The sequence below is a fragment of the Gopherus flavomarginatus genome, chromosome 6 (assembly GCF_025201925.1).
Source record: "Gopherus flavomarginatus isolate rGopFla2 chromosome 6, rGopFla2.mat.asm, whole genome shotgun sequence".
Classification (NCBI taxonomy): Eukaryota; Metazoa; Chordata; order Testudines; family Testudinidae; genus Gopherus; species Gopherus flavomarginatus.
Window position 1 is genome coordinate 90,457,817 of NC_066622.1, and position 17,371 is coordinate 90,475,187.

At 37.6% G+C, this 17,371-nt stretch overlaps 1 protein-coding gene across 16 annotated transcripts in view; it reads right to left on the reverse strand.

Annotated features, from left to right (window-relative positions):
• The window catches only part of ANK3 (ankyrin 3), a 437,823-nt gene that overhangs the window by 290,411 nt on the left and 130,041 nt on the right, over positions 1 to 17,371 (reverse strand). For 8 of the 16 annotated variants that reach the window (XM_050958273.1, XM_050958270.1, XM_050958265.1 and 5 more), the window contains exon 1: positions 3,903 to 4,347. The exons of 1 other annotated variant lie outside the window; for it this stretch is intronic. In XM_050958273.1, the coding sequence (XP_050814230.1) occupies positions 3,903 to 4,016 (114 nt within the window). In that variant the 5' untranslated portion in view covers positions 4,017 to 4,347. Of the gene's footprint in view, positions 1 to 3,902; positions 4,348 to 17,371 lie in introns of those variants that run through there. 7 more of the 16 variants (XM_050958268.1, XM_050958267.1, XM_050958266.1 and 4 more) reach the window with 3 other exon arrangements.

Here is a 17,371-nt window from a genome sequence, read left to right on the forward strand (position 1 = left end):
CTTTAGGCCTTGTCTACATGGGGAAGTTGCACCAGTTTAATATAAATCAATTTTTAAACTCATATAATTAAACCAGTGCAAATCCCTGCAAGGGTACTCTTTTCAGTTTAAGAGTGCTTTACTTAAACCTGTTCCCAACTGTTTGAAGCTAAACAAAAAAAGCCACTTTCACTGAATTTAAGTGTCCACACAGAGGTTTGCAGTAGTTTAATTACATTTATTTAACTGTATACCTTAGGTTATACCGGTGCAACTTTCTCATATAGACCATTAAAAATATATATATACATATTTATGAGAGCTGAGATTCCCTTATGTTCAGGAGCTGGGCTTTAAGTAAACATCAGATACCATGAGACTCATGGTAAAATTGCCAGGGTAACATTGGAATCCACAACACGCATGGTGGGATAACATCAGTTTTTAAGGAAGCACTAGGGCCTTCAGTGTAAACACACTATTATGAGTTCCACTAGAACCAACTAGCTCCTTAATATTATACACAAATGGAAACCACTTCCACTTCGCTGAATATTGTATACAACATAAAATATTCAGTATGCACCTAGACTTACATTTTTCTTCTACAATATATTATAATTAAACAAGGGACTTCTGCCTTTATTGAGGGCTGACACTGAAGAGAGCATTTAAATCCTTCCTAGATGCTGGCATATGGGAAACCATTGCTAGTTTTCATAGCCAAAATTGTGCATGACCTAGGACAACCTTGTCAGAAGCAGAACAGTCAGATAATTAAATCAACTGTTATTCTTAAAAGGTGTTCCGATCTTTTTTGTTAGGGTAAAGTTTGCCCTGATGCACTTGGGCTACACCAGTCAGAATTTCTCCCCAAGTTTAAAATACATTTGAACAGAGTAAACAGCGAAATCTGTATATCGGTCAACAGATGCATCTCTCTTATTTTCTGATACCATCTCTTTATTTTGCTATACCATGAATAAGAAACAATTAACAGCTCAATATTCATAAGTGCATACTATAAATTTAGGTGTGCAAATACAAGTGAGAATTCACATGCATGCACACTTATTATGTCTTCAGTCTGTCAGTTAAACTCATGATAGTGTTATACATGTAACCTTCACATTATTCTTATACACAATTTTAAACTCACTTTAGCCATGCTTGCATATCATGGTAATGTGATTAATTTGTATGTGAAATGAGTGCACATCTTATGTATCATCACTGCAATCAACTATGTCTTCATTGCATGCCTAAAATAGACACATGCTAATACGCACACACAGTTTTGAAGATTTGATCCTACAACTTAACGAACTGAATATCACCTAACAAGATATTTGTCTGTATGTTTTTAGAGAAAATCTTGACAGAAATTTTAGTACATGGTAAAGTGCCAAATAATTGAGAAAGCCGTGAAATTTCTTCCTCAGATTACAATCCTAACATTACACACAAATGACTATCAGTATGACGGGGTTTGGCATCACCAGTTTGTAGAGACTTTGTGGTCGCACAGGCCTGACTTTCAAACCATCTCATGCCTCAATCTCCTTACTGTATAAATTATCTAGGGATATTAGCACTCACTGGTGTTTTAATGCGATTTGAAGTCCCTAGAGGATATTTGCATATATTGCTCAAGTAAAGGGTTAGTGTTGTGCAACATCATTTGACTATAAAAAAACCTGAGTATTGCTTGCTTGTGGGTGGTGCAGAGGTACATAAAGAAGTGACTCAGAACTCATAGTGGAAATAATGGTTATTCTAAATATCCCTCCTTCCCCAAGAACTACAAAACAACGAACAACAACTGGAATGTACAGTAATAGTTTATGCCTGGTGCATGAGAGGCATAATGGTGTCCTTTTTGTGAGTAATACACCAGCACATGCACAAATTTTCTTTCTCACTTTCTATAGTCAGTGACAAGGTTACTGCTTTTTCTGAATTCTCCTAATAAACTTAGTATGTCTTGAATCTGCAAGTCCTAAAAATACTGCTAAGAAAGAATTCCAAATTGATCACCAACCTCCAGCATAATAGGAAAAAAAAATTGTTGGTGTGAAACCTCTATGTTCTATTTGTTCTATTCTATGAAGAAACAATATATTGAAAAATCCATGCATTTACAATAAATAGATTGATATTTATCCAGGTCCCACTCTGGTTGCTAAGAGATTTCCCTTCTACAGCACTGTGTTGTATAAACAGTAAAGCATTTTTGTCCACAAAGCAATTGTCTCAGATCTCTGAATCAAGAGGCTATTATTGCCACATCTCTTCCACATTTTGCCAAGTAAATATGAATGAGCACAAAGACAAAGACGGCATATATATGGTTGGGTATGCTATTGTTAAACTTAAGCCTATTATAGATAATATTGGTTCTCTAAATTATGGACAGAGTTAAATGTGATACTATACATTTTAACTCACACCTGAAATGAAAATACATGGTGGTAGGCCATATCCTTTAAATTTGCATTGTTGTGTTCATTTTCAGCTGAAAAATCATAGCTACAATGCTACAGACCTGCATGTTACCATAAAATCAAACAGGAAAAAATGTTACATATGCAGACCAATTTTTGATGTGAAAACTGTCCCAAAGGCAATATCTTAATTTTGTGCTTTCATTTGTACCATAAAAAATACTGAGGAGACCTTTACATGTATATTTAAATGGCAAAGACATCTATAGTTAATATGCTGCAGTACACTCACTGCAGCCATCTAAACACAGCCTTCTAATGTGTTCCCTAGAACAGAAGACAGTGGGTTTCTTAGTGCTTCTCATTAAGTTTAACACTGCCATTTCAGAAGAAACAAGGGGAAAAGGCAGGAAAATGTTGACTGTTTTCCATCCAAAAGCTGCACATATGTTAAAGGAAATCTACATGCCTTTCAAGAAGCACATGCATGGCTGCTTAGAGCACACTAAGACTATCTATCCCTTAGGGAATTTCACAAAGACACACAAAAATTCTATATAACCACACTTCTGTGTTCAGACCATGGGCTTTTGGGCAATTTTTACTAATTGCAATCAATGACTAAGAAATCACTACAGGGCCTTATCGAAATGGACTAGTATACAAAGTGTCATTTTTAAGGACATACCCACACAGAACTCAAAGACATCATCTATCATCATGCCACTATCCTCAACTATTCCGTTTTATACCTTGAAAAAAATAAAAAAGACCACTATTCAAATCTTAATTCAACAATCATCAACCTAGTGTACTGAATTTTTCAGGTCTCAGTGTACCATAGATTTCTGCATCCAGGATAATTACACAGCAGAGAAAAACAAGGCTCTATGATCACAACATTTTAACCTAACAAAATCAAGTTGCTAACAACAAATTATTGTGGTTTGATTTTCCATGTAATTTGCCTTTAGGAAAAAGGAAAAACAACAAAGCATTTCAATTCTGTGACATTATTCTCAAAATGGATGTTTTAAGAGCCAAGCATGTGACATAGTCCCAACACAAAGAAAAATCTACCCTCACACACATTCACAGTAAGTAGGTATACATAGGCTAAACTATTTATTCTATCAGTTAAAACCATGACAGTGTTATACATGTAACCTTCACATTACTGGTATACACTATTTTAAAGTGACTTATAGCCATGCTTGCATATCATGGTATTGTGATTGATTTATATGTGAAATGAGTGCACACCTTCTCCATCATCACTGCAATCAACTAACAACCGATTAAAAATTCAATTGCTTTGCAAACCCCACAGTTCTGGTTTGCAATGTTATTTTACAATCTTAACCAATTGTTCACACAGCTACCAAGTTACATACAAGAATGATCTCTGATAGCTCATTTGCAATGTAAGAAAACTGAAACAAAGGAATGCTTGTAAGAATTTGGTACAAATCTATATACCTTTCTCTTCCGATCCCGGGATCTTTTCCTGTGTTTTCTTTTTTTCTCATTTTCTTCATCAGCAACAATTTCTAAATCCCTGTTTTTCTTTAGCTGTGAGGCTGCATGAGCCATAATGCACTAAAAATCCTTTACAACAATGATTCCTTGTAAAAGGTGATATCCTGAGGCACCTTAAGAAGCCCTTTCAGCAAATGTTCCAATGACTGGAAGGATATCTTAGATCAGAGCCAGGAACACATTCAGAATCCAAAGATCTTGTAGAAGCTGGTAGGCACTACAAAAATGCATGTTTGCATATTTTCTTTCTATACCTTTCTGTACCTGAACCTTTATAAAGCAGTGCAGCCATCGTAATGCATTTAACGTAATGAAAAAGACAGCTGGGACAGAGAAAGCTGTATTATGGCTGTATCCCCTGCCACCAGCTGGAAGTGTCTAAGTGATTCCACTGAAAGGGGAATGCTGAAAAGGAGGGTTTTATATTAAAAAAATTCCAGAACAACAACATATGCTGCATTATATATTTTTTTTTACCAATTTTGAAATCTCTTATAAAAACCTATCCAAAAAAAGGAAAGTTCATTATCTATACTTCCCAGCTAGTATTGCATGGTAAGTCACTTAACCTACAGTGAAATGGAGCAGCTCCTACTTTAGGTTAACTGCTGATGGTGACAAAAAATAAAATACAAATTTCATTTTATCATGGAGACCCTGACTGCATTATGTAGAAAACAATGCATGCATTGCCATATCTTTACAGTGTGTCCTTTATGCTGATTTTTCAATCCCACTGCATTTTGTGGGAAAGGATTACTGAAAGCCCTGTTGTCTTTTTTTTAAAAAACCCATACTTATTACAACACATCATACAGATAGAAAGATGTGATCATGCTAGTTTGTGAAACAGGCATTTAATTCATAGGAGGTTTCCTGGCACCATTCTCTGAATATGGTCAAGAAAAGGGGGATCTGTGTTACAATCACTATCTCCATGTACTGAGAATTGTAGTTTTAAGTTTTATGTCAAGGCTCACTTCAAACCACCTTACAATTTTTGCCACCTGAGTCCTGAATAACTGCAGTTTTTGACTATTCATTCTGGAAGGTAAAATAGCAGTAGCATGAGGGGCCTGCAGGAGGATCTTTTACTAACATGTACACAGAACAAGGTACCCAGTAAATAAGGAACCATATTTTTTCCACTCAAATGTGAACAACAAATAGCTTGCCTAGAAGTTACTATTTTTAACCTTTTAATGGAATATATAATGCCTAATGAATGTTAGCATTAGACTGATTTTTTTTTTTTTAAGAAATCAAGGTAGAAATTGCCTTACCAAATAAAAACAGATTTTCAGATGACACTGAAATTTTATTTGTAAGAAGAAAAACAGTATTTTATATAAAAGTAAAAAATCATTCGAATTTGCAGTGCAATCAGCTAAATTGCACTGGATTTCCAGAGCTGTGTACAAGGCAGAGTGTCATATGAGGTCTTGTTCCGTCTTCTCTGGAACTAGATAGCTATTCTATGGAGCCCAGGCTGTGAATTCCAATGAATGACATGCATCTAATAAAAATAAAAAATAATAAATAAATGACATGCATCTGCTATACCTCCTATGTCACATGGATAAAAGTAAATCTTTTTAGAATTTTTAAATCTCAAAAATCATCTGAAAAGCCAACAAGTGGACTTATGCTTCGCTACCATGTACATGCTCATTAATGTAGCAGAAAAGTTGCACGGTAGAAATCTGTAATGGATTTTATGAAGAGATGCTCAGAGATGGGGAGCTCGCAACCTATTATGGACCTTTCTTACTGATTCAATAAAACCATAAAAGCTGCACCCATAAAAGTAAAAAAAAAAAAAAAAAAAAAGCCTTTAAAGCCAATCAAAAGCTCATTGCACCGTCACATTGGTACATACGAGTAACTGTCCATCAATGACTGCTAACAGTCACAAAGTTGTTCTTGGGGAATGAAATTTTTTAAAGATCTGATTTTGCACTAACAGTGACTGTTCCCCGTTTAAGCATGAGCTATAAACCTTAAATATACTTGCTTCTATTTTTAAATATTCTAAGACTGTACGTGGGAAAGCTGACATCTTGCTGCCCATTAGCTTCCAGGAGACCTACCATCTTGCACTTCCTGAATATACTCAACAGAGCCCATCTACCTTCACTGTCATAGGCTATCTTCAACATTTAAATAACAGGAAGTGGGAGGCTCTGATTATAATGTTCTATAGCCATAAGTGGCACATATCTTTGTTTCCTAAATTCAAATTATGTACTGCAAATGATGGAAGCCTGAACTGGCCACAAGGTTCACTGGAGAAGGAATTTTTTTCCCAATGGTTAGCAAGCAGGGGTTACGAAAATCTGGGGAAGTGGGTAGTGGCATTGGAACAATTTTTTATAGCGGAGGTGCTGAAAGCCATTGAACAAAACTGTAAATGCTGTACATGATGGAAACCACTTAAAGTCAAGAGGTGCTGCCACCCTGCCCCCAGCACTTCTAGTTCCAGCACCCCTGGAAGTGGGGGAGCGTTAGGGAATCAAACACGTCTGAGATCAAGAAGTTAATGGAGATAATGTGGTATTCCATTAGGGTTTTGCTTCTTCTCAGAACTTTTTTAAAGATGTTACATTTGATTCTTCTGGATCAAGAACACACAAGTTTACTTTTAACTGTGCACAAGCACACTGTCTTGCTGAAAAAAATGAAGACCATTATTGACTTGTGTGACCCTTAAGCAGCCATTTGTTTTGTTGGTGCCAGCTTGTACACACTGAGTTTCACCAATAACTACTACTAAGGGCCAAATTCTAGCTTTCGCTTCAGTAAGAGTCACATATGTGCATCCAAGGACAAAATTTGGCCTTAAAGATCTGGTTGCTAATCTTCACTGCAACAGATATGGTCATGCAGCTACATGTGAATTAAAAATTCATAAATGCAAAACAGTTTGCAACATAATAGCAAAAAGTGCACACTAAGGTAACTTAGCCGAATGCAGGCCGCCCAGTGGCCTGATGTGACCCAATGCAGCAATGAGTCAATCAGAAACCAAGAATGTCTGTCAGGGTGGGCCGGCGAGGGAATGTTAAGTCCAGCAAGGATTCTACTGTGGAGAGGGACTAGAAAGGAAAGTTGGTCTGAGGTACTGTGGAAGGAAAATCTAGAAAATTGGGGGGAGGGGGGAAGCTTTGGTGAGGAAGGAAGCTAATCTTGTGTTTAAAGCACAAGACTAGCATCCAAGTGACCTGGGTTCAATTTCTGGCTCTGCCACAGACTGTGAGAGAGAGCTCTGGGCCTCAGTTCCTCACCTGTATAATGAAGTTAATGATATTTCCCTGTCTCTTAGAGGGTAAACAAGGTTTGAGAGAGAGAGACAGATAACACAGCAATGGGAGCCAGGTGGGTACACAGAGATAGAACTGAGCGCATGGCTACACTGGACACTTCAAAGGGCTGTTATGGGAAAGCTCCCGCGGCAGCACTTCGAAGTGTGAGTGTGGTCATGTGCGAGCTCTCCCGGTAATCCACCTCCACGAGGGGATTAGCTCCCAGCGCTCGGAGGCTGTCTACACTAGCGCTTTAAAGCGCTCAGACTTGCTGCACTCAGGAGGGTGATTTTTCACACCCGAGCCAGCAAGTTAGAGTGCTATAAAATGTAAGTGTAGACAAGCCCCAAGTCTCTTTTACTTCTCATCCATACTCATCTTGGGGTTGAAATAGTGCACTAGCTCCTGTCTTTGAAAACTTAAATTCAAATTTTTATTTAATCAAAAGTACTGTGTCACTTATTGTTTTCCATTAATATTTTTCAGCAAAACCTCTGTTGCTTCCTAAGCCTTTTCAAATTTACTGGTCCATGATTTATGACTAAATAACCTAGTTAGAGGGAAATAAAAATAATGTATTGCTATATTTTGTATGTTTTAAATACTAGGCATGGTATTTTTACATGTTAGCACAAGAATTATTTTGCTTACAAAGGTTAAAGATTTACAAGCACCAAAAATCCTTATTCACAGGCTAGATTTCATACATGCAGATGTAGTTCAAGCTTCCACTAATGAGGATAACTCTAATAAGTGAGGATAATAAATGACCTTGGCCATTCACCCAAAACACACAGAAGTGTGAGGATTTCACCTCTCAGCCAAGCCAGTTTAGTCCTGACTATATCTTCAGCCAATTAACCAACTCAAGCAAAACATGTGGCTGTTTTAGTATGTGGATTACAATCACTGCTTGAACTGTGGAGCCCAAACCTGTCCTTGCTGAAGTGGATTTCAGAGAAAGTGTCTTTTAAAGTTAAGATTTCAGAGAAGTGGCGTCTTAGCTAATGAACTGACAGTCAAAAGGGAACTATACCCTTTAGTTTGGAATAATAATGGGGGGACTTTGTGAAGCCTGCAGCCTGAAGTGATATTGAAGGGAGAAGAAGTTATAGGAAAGACATAAGTGAAAGTTTTTGGACGGTTACTGAAAATAGACAATATATCCAAAATCTTTGCCTTAAGAACATAAGAACAGCCATTTTGGGTAAGATCAAAAGCCCATCTAGCAGAGTATCCTGTCTTTCAACAATGGCCAATGCCAGGTGCCCCAAAGGGAATGAACAGAACAGGTAATCATCAAGTGATCCATCCCGTCACCCATTCCCAACTTCTGGCAAACAGAGGCTTGGGACACCATCCCTGCCCATCCTGGCTTATAGCCATTGATGGACCTATCCTCTATGAACTTATCTAGTTATTTTTTGAACCCTGTTACAACCTTGGCCTTCACAACATCCTCTGGCAAGGAGTTCCACAGGCTATCTGTGTGAAAAAATACTTCCTTTGTTTGTTTTAAACCTGCTGCCTATTAATTTTATTTGGTGACCTCTAGTTCTTGTGTTATGAAGAGTGAATAACACTATCTTCTTTACTTTCTCCACACCAGTCATAATTTTATAGACCTCTATCACATCCCCCTTTAGTCATCTCTTTTCCAAGCTGAAAAGTCCTAGTCTTATTAATCTCTCCTCATATGGCAGCTGTTCCATACCCCTAGTCATTGTTGTCGCCCTTTTCTAAACTTTTTCCAAATCCGATATCTCTTTTTTGAGATGGGACGACCATATCTGTGTGCAGTATTCAAGATGTGGGCGTACCATGGATTTATATGGAAGTACTATAAATGTTTTCTGTCTTATTATCTATTATTTATCCTTGGGAATAGGTGAATTGGCATAACTGTCTGAAGTTGATATGGCATAGGAGGGCTAATATTTGGATGGGGTATGCTTATTGTAATCCCACGTGTCATAGTTTGCTTCTGGGAGAAATGGCACAGACTCTAGTAAACGTTATTAAATACTTATCTTAAGGTTTTGTTAAAACAAAGTTATTTGGACTTTGTCTACAGTGACAAAATTAAAGAAGTGATAAAGGTAATTTTAGTCAGAATGTACCATACCCTATAGACAAGCACCATAAAGATAGGTACAATGTAAAATTTACATTTTAAGTTATTGTAAGGATAATATCTGCAGTTCATAGCATCATGCTATTCACAAAATATGAAGAATGGCTGTAAGGTGTGGTGGGAAAGTAATTTAACAACCCTGCAATAGAAAAGAGTCGTTTGCTTTAGCATAGTACATGCATTAACCTATTGTTTCCAACGTTAACACTAGGGCTGTCAATTAATCGCATTTAACTCATGCAATTAACTAAAAAAAATTAATTGTGATTAAAAAATTGCGATTAATCACACTTATAACTATAGAATACCAATTGAAATGTATTCAGTATTTTTGGATGATTTTCTACATTTTCAATATTGATTTCAGTTACAACACAGAATACAAAGTGTACAGTGCTCTCTTTATATTACTTTTGATTACAAACATATGCACTGATAAACAAACTGATAAACTGATAAACAAAAGAAATAGTATTTTGCAATTCACCCCATACAAGTACTAAAGTGCAATCTCTTTATAGTGAAAGCATAACTTACAAATGCAGATTTTTTTTTGTTACCTAATTGCACTCAAAAACAAAACAGTGTAAAATTTTAGAGCCTCTAAATCCACTCAGTCCTACGTCTTATTCTGCCAATCACTAAGACAAACAAGTTTGTTTACATTGATGGGAGATACTCCTGCCTGCTTCTTATTTACAATATTACCTGAAAATGAGAAGAGGCATTTGCATAGCACTTTTGTAGCCACCATTGCAAGCTATTTACATGCCAGATGTGCTAAATATTCGTATGCCCCTTCTATGCTTCGGCCACCATTCCAGAGGACATGCTTCCTTGCTGCTGATGCTCGTTAAAAAAATAATGCGTCAATTAAATTTGTGATTGTACTCCTTGAGGGTAGAACTGTATGTCTCCTGTTCTATTTTACCCGCATTCTGCATATATTTCACGTTATAGCAGTCTTGGATGATGACCCAGCACATGTTAATTTTAAGAACACTTTCACAGAAGATTTGACAAAATGCAAAGAAGGTACCAATGTAAGTTTTCTAAAAATAGCTACAGTACTTGACCCCAGGTTTAAGAATCCGAAGTGCCGTCCAAAATCTGAGAGGGAGGAAGTGTGGCACATGCTTTTAGAAGTCTTAAAAAGAGCAACACTCTGATATGGAAACTACAGAACCCAATCCACCAAAATAGAAAATGAACCTTCTGACTCAGATGATGAAAAGGAGCATGCGTCAGTCCACACTGCTTTGGATTGTTATCAAGCAGAACCCATCATCAGCATGGAAGCATGTTCTCTGGAATGGTGATAGAAGCATGAAGGGACATATGAATCCTTAGCACATCTGGCACCTAAATATCTTGCAACACTAGCTGCAACAGTGCCATGTCAATGCCTGTTCTCAATTTCAGGTGACATTGTAAAAAAGAAGAAGGCAGCACTGTCTCCTGAAAACTGTGACCAACCTTGTTTGTCTGAATGATTGGCTGACCAAGAAGTAGGACTGAGTGGACTTGTAGGCTCTACAATTTTACACTGTTTTATTTTTGAATGCAGGTTTTTTGTACATAATTCTACATTTGTAAGTTCAACTTTCATGATAAAAAGATTGCACCACAGTACCTGTATGAGGTGAAATGAAAAATATTTTTTTTGTTTTTTATAGTGCAAATATTTGTAATAAAAAATAAATATAAAGTGAGCACTGTACACTTTGTATTCTGTGCTGTAATTGAAATTACTATATTCAAAAATGTAGTAAACATCCAAAAATATTTAAAATAATTGGTATTCTATTGTTGTTTAATAGCACAATTAATCGCTGCTAATGTTTTTAAATCGCTTGACAGCCCTAGTTAATACTACATTCTAAAGACAGATTGCTGAAATATGTTAGCACACATCACTGTGTCAGATCTTAGAAATCCATAAATAATTAAACTGTATCCTGCACAACTACAGCCATTATTACAATGAAACAAAACAACAAGCAAAAAGGAAACATTTATGACCTGATTTCTGGGTTCAATTCCTCAGTCACCAAATTAAGGAGCAAAGCTGGTACATATACATATATTAAAAATATTGCAATAATGATGCACTGACTAAAATAAAAACAGGAGAAAAATGAAGTGGAAATATTTGGTTCAGAGAGAATTCATTAGTTAGAACACACAAAAACAATAGATTTCTGAAAACTGAAACATTTCTCCTTTAAGCTGTGGTCCCTTTGGGGTGGATAGAACATGATATCAACAAGTAATATTTATAACCTTCAAGATACAGAAAACAGATAAGGATGAGAAAGTGTGATGGTGAACCAGGATGCTAGGAAGACCCTAAGGCATCTTTTCAAAAATTCTCATTGGTAAACAAAGCATGTGTTGTAATTTCCCCCACATTAGATTATGAGACACAGGTAGAACACAAATAGAGAGGAAAGAAAATGGAAATTATTGAAGCATCAAGCCTCAAGACAGACAAAGAAATCCTATTCTTGTTATGATACGGTACTGATCCTTGAAGTCCCTTGGTTACCTGACTCCAGACAATAGGTTGGAGGGGGTGCAGTCTATTTTACTTCAAGCCATTCCATATTTGCCATAGTTTATAATGCCCCAAGAAACAAGAGAGGTGAAAAGAAGAGAATGAGAGGAAGAAGGAAACAAAGATTAATAGAAAGAGGGAAGAATATTTATTCTCCAAGTTATCACTTGCTTAGGATCTTCGGAAAAGGCTATGTAAATGTAATGGAGGTCCTGATTTAAAAATTATGCTGTGTTAAACTCTGTAAACTCAAAGTAATCCTTCAAATGACACTCACAAAGAAGATTAAGAAACCTCCATTATCTTTAGAATATTACACTCAATGTACCAAAGAGCAAAGCCCAGAGGTGTAGTTAGCATGTGTGTTACTTATATTTATCCCATCTTATCTTTCATGTATCCTGAAGTTGTGACTAGCTGGCTATTGCACCATTCAATGCCCCTAGCAGTGTCACCACGCTATTCCTCTGGAGAATGGAGCAAGCTAAAAATTTTGAAAACTTACACAATAGAATAAAATACACTTAAACCTCCCCCCACCCTCCACAGACCTACTCCAGTGGACTTCAGAATTGGTCATGATGTTACTAGTAAATTCTCTGGAGGGGCATGGGGGACATTACATAGGGAGCAGTGAGCAAGCCATGGCTTCAGGAGATCTGAAATCTGTGGAGAAAATGGTAAATTTAAAGTAAATGTTCTGCTAAATGTTGCTCTTACCTTTACTCAAAGATATTGAGCATAAAGATCTGAAGTTAATAGAAGTTTCTCAATCCCATTTAAGTCACATTTTAATTGATTTCATTTGGACTATTTTAGACAGACTTATGGTTGTAGATAGACATTTATTCATAATGACACATAAGTGGTGTAGTTATAATAACCAAACATACCGAGAACACCTTCAGTTAAAGTTGCATAAAGAATTTTAATTCTTCCTTAATTTCCTTATCAAACACTGAGAGTATGTTTAGAACTGTTACAACTTTAGACTATAACCAAATCATTGACTACAAATAAAAAAATATAATACATTCTACACACATCAGCTTCCTTCTTTTCTCAACGGCAAGTACGGAACTTACCAAGTTTGGTGAATGGGGTACTCTGAAGTCTGAGACCTACAGTCTACACACAGTCAACCTGTGGAGCTCATTGCCAGGGGATATTGTGAAGGCCAAAAATATAATGGGTTTCAAAAAAGAATTAGGTAAGTTCATGGAGGATAGGTTCACCAATGACTATTAGCCAAAATGGTCATGGATGCAACCCCATCCTCTAAGTGTCTCTAGCCACTGATTGCCAGAGGCTGGGAGTGGATGACAAGGCCAATGGATCACTTGATGATTCTCTGTTCTGTTCATTCCCTCTGAAGCATCTGGCATTGGCCACTGTCAGAAGACAAGATACTGGGCTTGGTCTGACTGAGTACGGCTGTTCTTATGTGGAGCAGACTGGTTAAAGGAAGATGATCTTGCACTGCTGTGAAAAGGTGTAGTCGGGCAGAGTTAATGTTCCAAAAACAACCTTGACTATTAATTTTTTCACATTCAAATATTTTTTTAATTACTACAGCTTGTTAATGCTGTTTTGAATTAATGGATATTCATTTGCAGTGTAAATTCTAGCTCAATAATTCTGTCTGGGCATTAGACTATTTATTTTAAGAATTCTGCCTAGGCATTTTCTTAATTCTCATTTCATGTCTCAGTATAAGCAACAGTAAAACCAAGTTTAACACAACAGACAGCTTTTATCTGTGACAGCTGCACCAAATAGGAGTGACCCTCAAAGACTAAAACGCTTTTTCAGAGAAGAATCTGGGTCATCGTCTCAGTTTACCAGGAACCACAAAAACTCTACATATTTAGAGAGATTTAGAACTGATTTTCCCATATTATTTTCTGTACAAATCCCATTACAAATGAAAGACTGGGATGAGACTCAACTGCACAATATTAGTAACTCTTGGGAATGCTAATAAAGATCACTAGCTCTTAGGAAATGCTAGTGAATAGTATTCAAAGCTGTTAACAATTGAGAGCACAGCTGTGCTCAAGTCTTGTGCTACATCCCCATTAGCGAAACAGCATGATTTAACTAGAGCTTTTTTAAAGTACTTGCAAATATTTTGGTATTGCAAACTTTTGCATTAATTCCTCATGTCTACACAAAATTCATAGTAATTCCCAACATATTTTCCTGTGCCCTTACCACTTCCCTGCTGCCAGCTCAAGGGGATATGGCAAGAAAAAGGGTGAGCAGTCAGGATGTTACACTGCACCAACCCTCAGATACAGTTTTGGCCCCTAAAGTTGTTAGCAGCCACTGTTAACTTAAGCCAAGACACCAGAGAACCAGCCCAGCATACAGTGGTAAAGAAAGTTTTGTGCCATCTTTGCACTCATACACATAACCTCTGACTTGTGTTGCGTGCAGTTTGGTTGGACTTCAGAATCTAACATTCTTAGAAAGAAAAAATGCAAGGACTTTATGATTCAGCACAACAAATCTGACCACCAGTGAGTAAAATAATCTCTGTTGTATCTGTTAACTTGGGATCAGACACTATGCAGGCTTAACAAACCCATAACAGTCCTTACCCCCTATCTGGTGACTGAAATACGTGTGTACCTAGCAACATTATCACAGCTGAGACTCAAACTGGGACCTCTGAAGTCCACAACACCATCTCTATCAGGTGAGGTAAAGGGAAACCTCCTGGGGCAACATAATAGTTGCATTATGGTCGCCTCAGATGGAAGCCACTTTTTGATGCTGGTCTTAAAAAATAAAATTAAAAAAAAGTAGTAATAGTAGTAAATACCTTTGCTATGTTTTAAATTAGTTGGCTTCAAGTTCAGGTCTGCCCTTCCTGTTTTGGAACATTAACAGCCTAGTAATAATAAGTGCTAAATAAAAAGCTGTAATGGTGTAGGAGAATCATATCTGCCACAGTATCAGTAAATTAATCCACTAAAGTAAATGGAGCTGCCAAACAGAGAATGGGATGGAGGACAAAAGTCAAACACAGATGTAACACTTGCACCTACTTTGATTGTTTTAAGCTCGCAGACATTATAAATATACAAATTATATGAAAATAAGTAGACTCCTTTCAGTTTTGAATAAAAGAACTCACTGCTCACAACTGCAGCTGAGATGTCTGTCTGTCTTTTTAATCTCACCTCATACGGAAGTTGTTCCATACCCCTAATCATTTTTGTTGCCCTTTTCTGTACCTTTTCCAATTCCAATATCTCTTTTTTGAGATGGGGCAACCAGATCTGCATACAGTATTCAAGATATGGGCATACCATGGATTTCTTTAGAGGCATTATGATATTTTCGGTCTTATTATCTATCCCTTTCTTAATGGTTCCTAATATTCTGTTAGCTTTTCTGACTGTGGTGCACACCGAGCAGATGTTTTCAGAGAATTATCCACAATAACTCCAAAAGCTACATAAAATGTTGTTTGATGATCTTAAACATTTTGAATAAAATCAATACTACACAAAGTATTATAGATGAAGTGTAACAAAGTAGATTTTTCTGAACAAAGGGGAAATCTTCATTGCTCTAATATCTACCAAGGTGAGGTTCTTGGGTTACACGTCTGACACAGTTTAAGGGGACTCTGAAAGCCATCTATCTGGCCAGGGGGACACTGTTCTAGTGCAACAACTGAAGGAGAGCTATAAGGCAGCTTTCTGAGATCCTCCTTGCAATCTCTGGTGTATTAGGTGGAACAGGATGGGGAGCAGCATGTCAGAAGCAGGATGCTGCAGCCCACAGGAAGCTGGGGACAGGCTGCCATAGCTTAGATGCCTCTCTTAGATGTCTAAATTATGCTATGAGCACTGAAGCAGCCCAGGTGCAGGGTGGTATGTTTTTAAGGTGACAAATCCACCGCAGCCACTCCTCCCCCTGGGCTCTGAGTTCTATGCTGTGCCTCTAAGTGGTGTATCACAGAATCTCACTCCTGGACCCTGCTCCTGCATTCAGATCTGTGTGGACAGATCCTTATTCCCAAGCAGAGTCCCATGAAAGTTACTGGGGCCCTGTATGAGTGAAAAAGTCCACCTGCCTGTATCCAGCTAGAAGACCGGTAATTTGTAAACACAAATCAAATTATTGGGCCTGCAAAATACAGGCACACAAAACTGTACAAACAAAATGTGGATGTGTAATTTTGGGCAATGCCCACTTTATAGGCCACTATTAAAATCTGGACCAGTATGTTCTTGTATAAGGAAAGCTGAAAAATATGGAGAAACTGTATTTTATTTTATTAACCAAAGTTCTTTGCTTTTGTACACAGGGGCGGCACTAGACATTTTGCCACCCCAAGCACGGCAGGCAGGCTGCCTTCGGCGGCTTGCCTGCAGAGGGTCTGCTAGTCCCGCAGCTTCGGCGGACCTCTGAAGCTGTGGGACCAGCGGAGCCTCTGCAGGCATGCCTGTGGAAAGTCCGCCGAAGCCGCGGGACCAGCGGACCCTCCGCAGGCAAGCGGCCGAAGACAGCCTGCCTGCCGCTCTTGCGGCGCCAGCAGAGCACCTCCTGCGGCTTGCCACCTCAAGCACGCACTTGGCGTGCTGGGGCCTGGAGCCACCCCTGTGTACACAATCTGACATGATGAAGATAATGAACTGAAGATCATCCCTCTTTGGTTCTTTTTTGGAATAATAATAAAATAATAATACTTAGCACATCCACAATACCTTTCTTCCATACATTTCAAAGCACTTTACAATATAGAATAACCATTATTACTCTTGTTTTAAGTTAAGGGCCAAAATGTTCAAACACATAATTTTCCCAGTTTGAGACACCTTTAAGTGACCTAATTTTCAGAGGACATGTGATCAATAAGGTCCTTTTAAAATGTCTCAAGTTGGGCACCCAAACCCATTAGTCATTAGAAAATCTTGTTCAGGGAAACAAGTACAAAGGAGTTAAGTAACATGCAAAATATCACACAATTAGTGAGTGATGGCACCATGAGCATACACCAGGTGTTTAGAGTCCAAGTCCAGTAGACTTTGCTGCCTTCTAGGAAGTGGAAACTTTGCACAAAGAATCAATGTGTTTGTGTACACAAAGATATGTGTACATAAAATCAAGAAATACTGTTTGAGTCTCAAATAAATTCCCAAAAGCCTTAAATAAATGTTTGAATAAATTTAAAGCTCTTTTAAACTTTGCACTATTTTTCTCTTTACTGGTTTAAAACTTTGAGCTATCACACAGTACCAGTTTACATTGTTTATCATTTACATCCTGCTTAGAGATGGGCAGAAACCAAAATCCAGAACTTGAAGGCTAAAGTCTGAAATATGAACCAAACAACGTTCTTAACCTACACCTCTCTGAAGTCCTGTCTCAGCATAAACATTTCAGAATCTATTTTCTA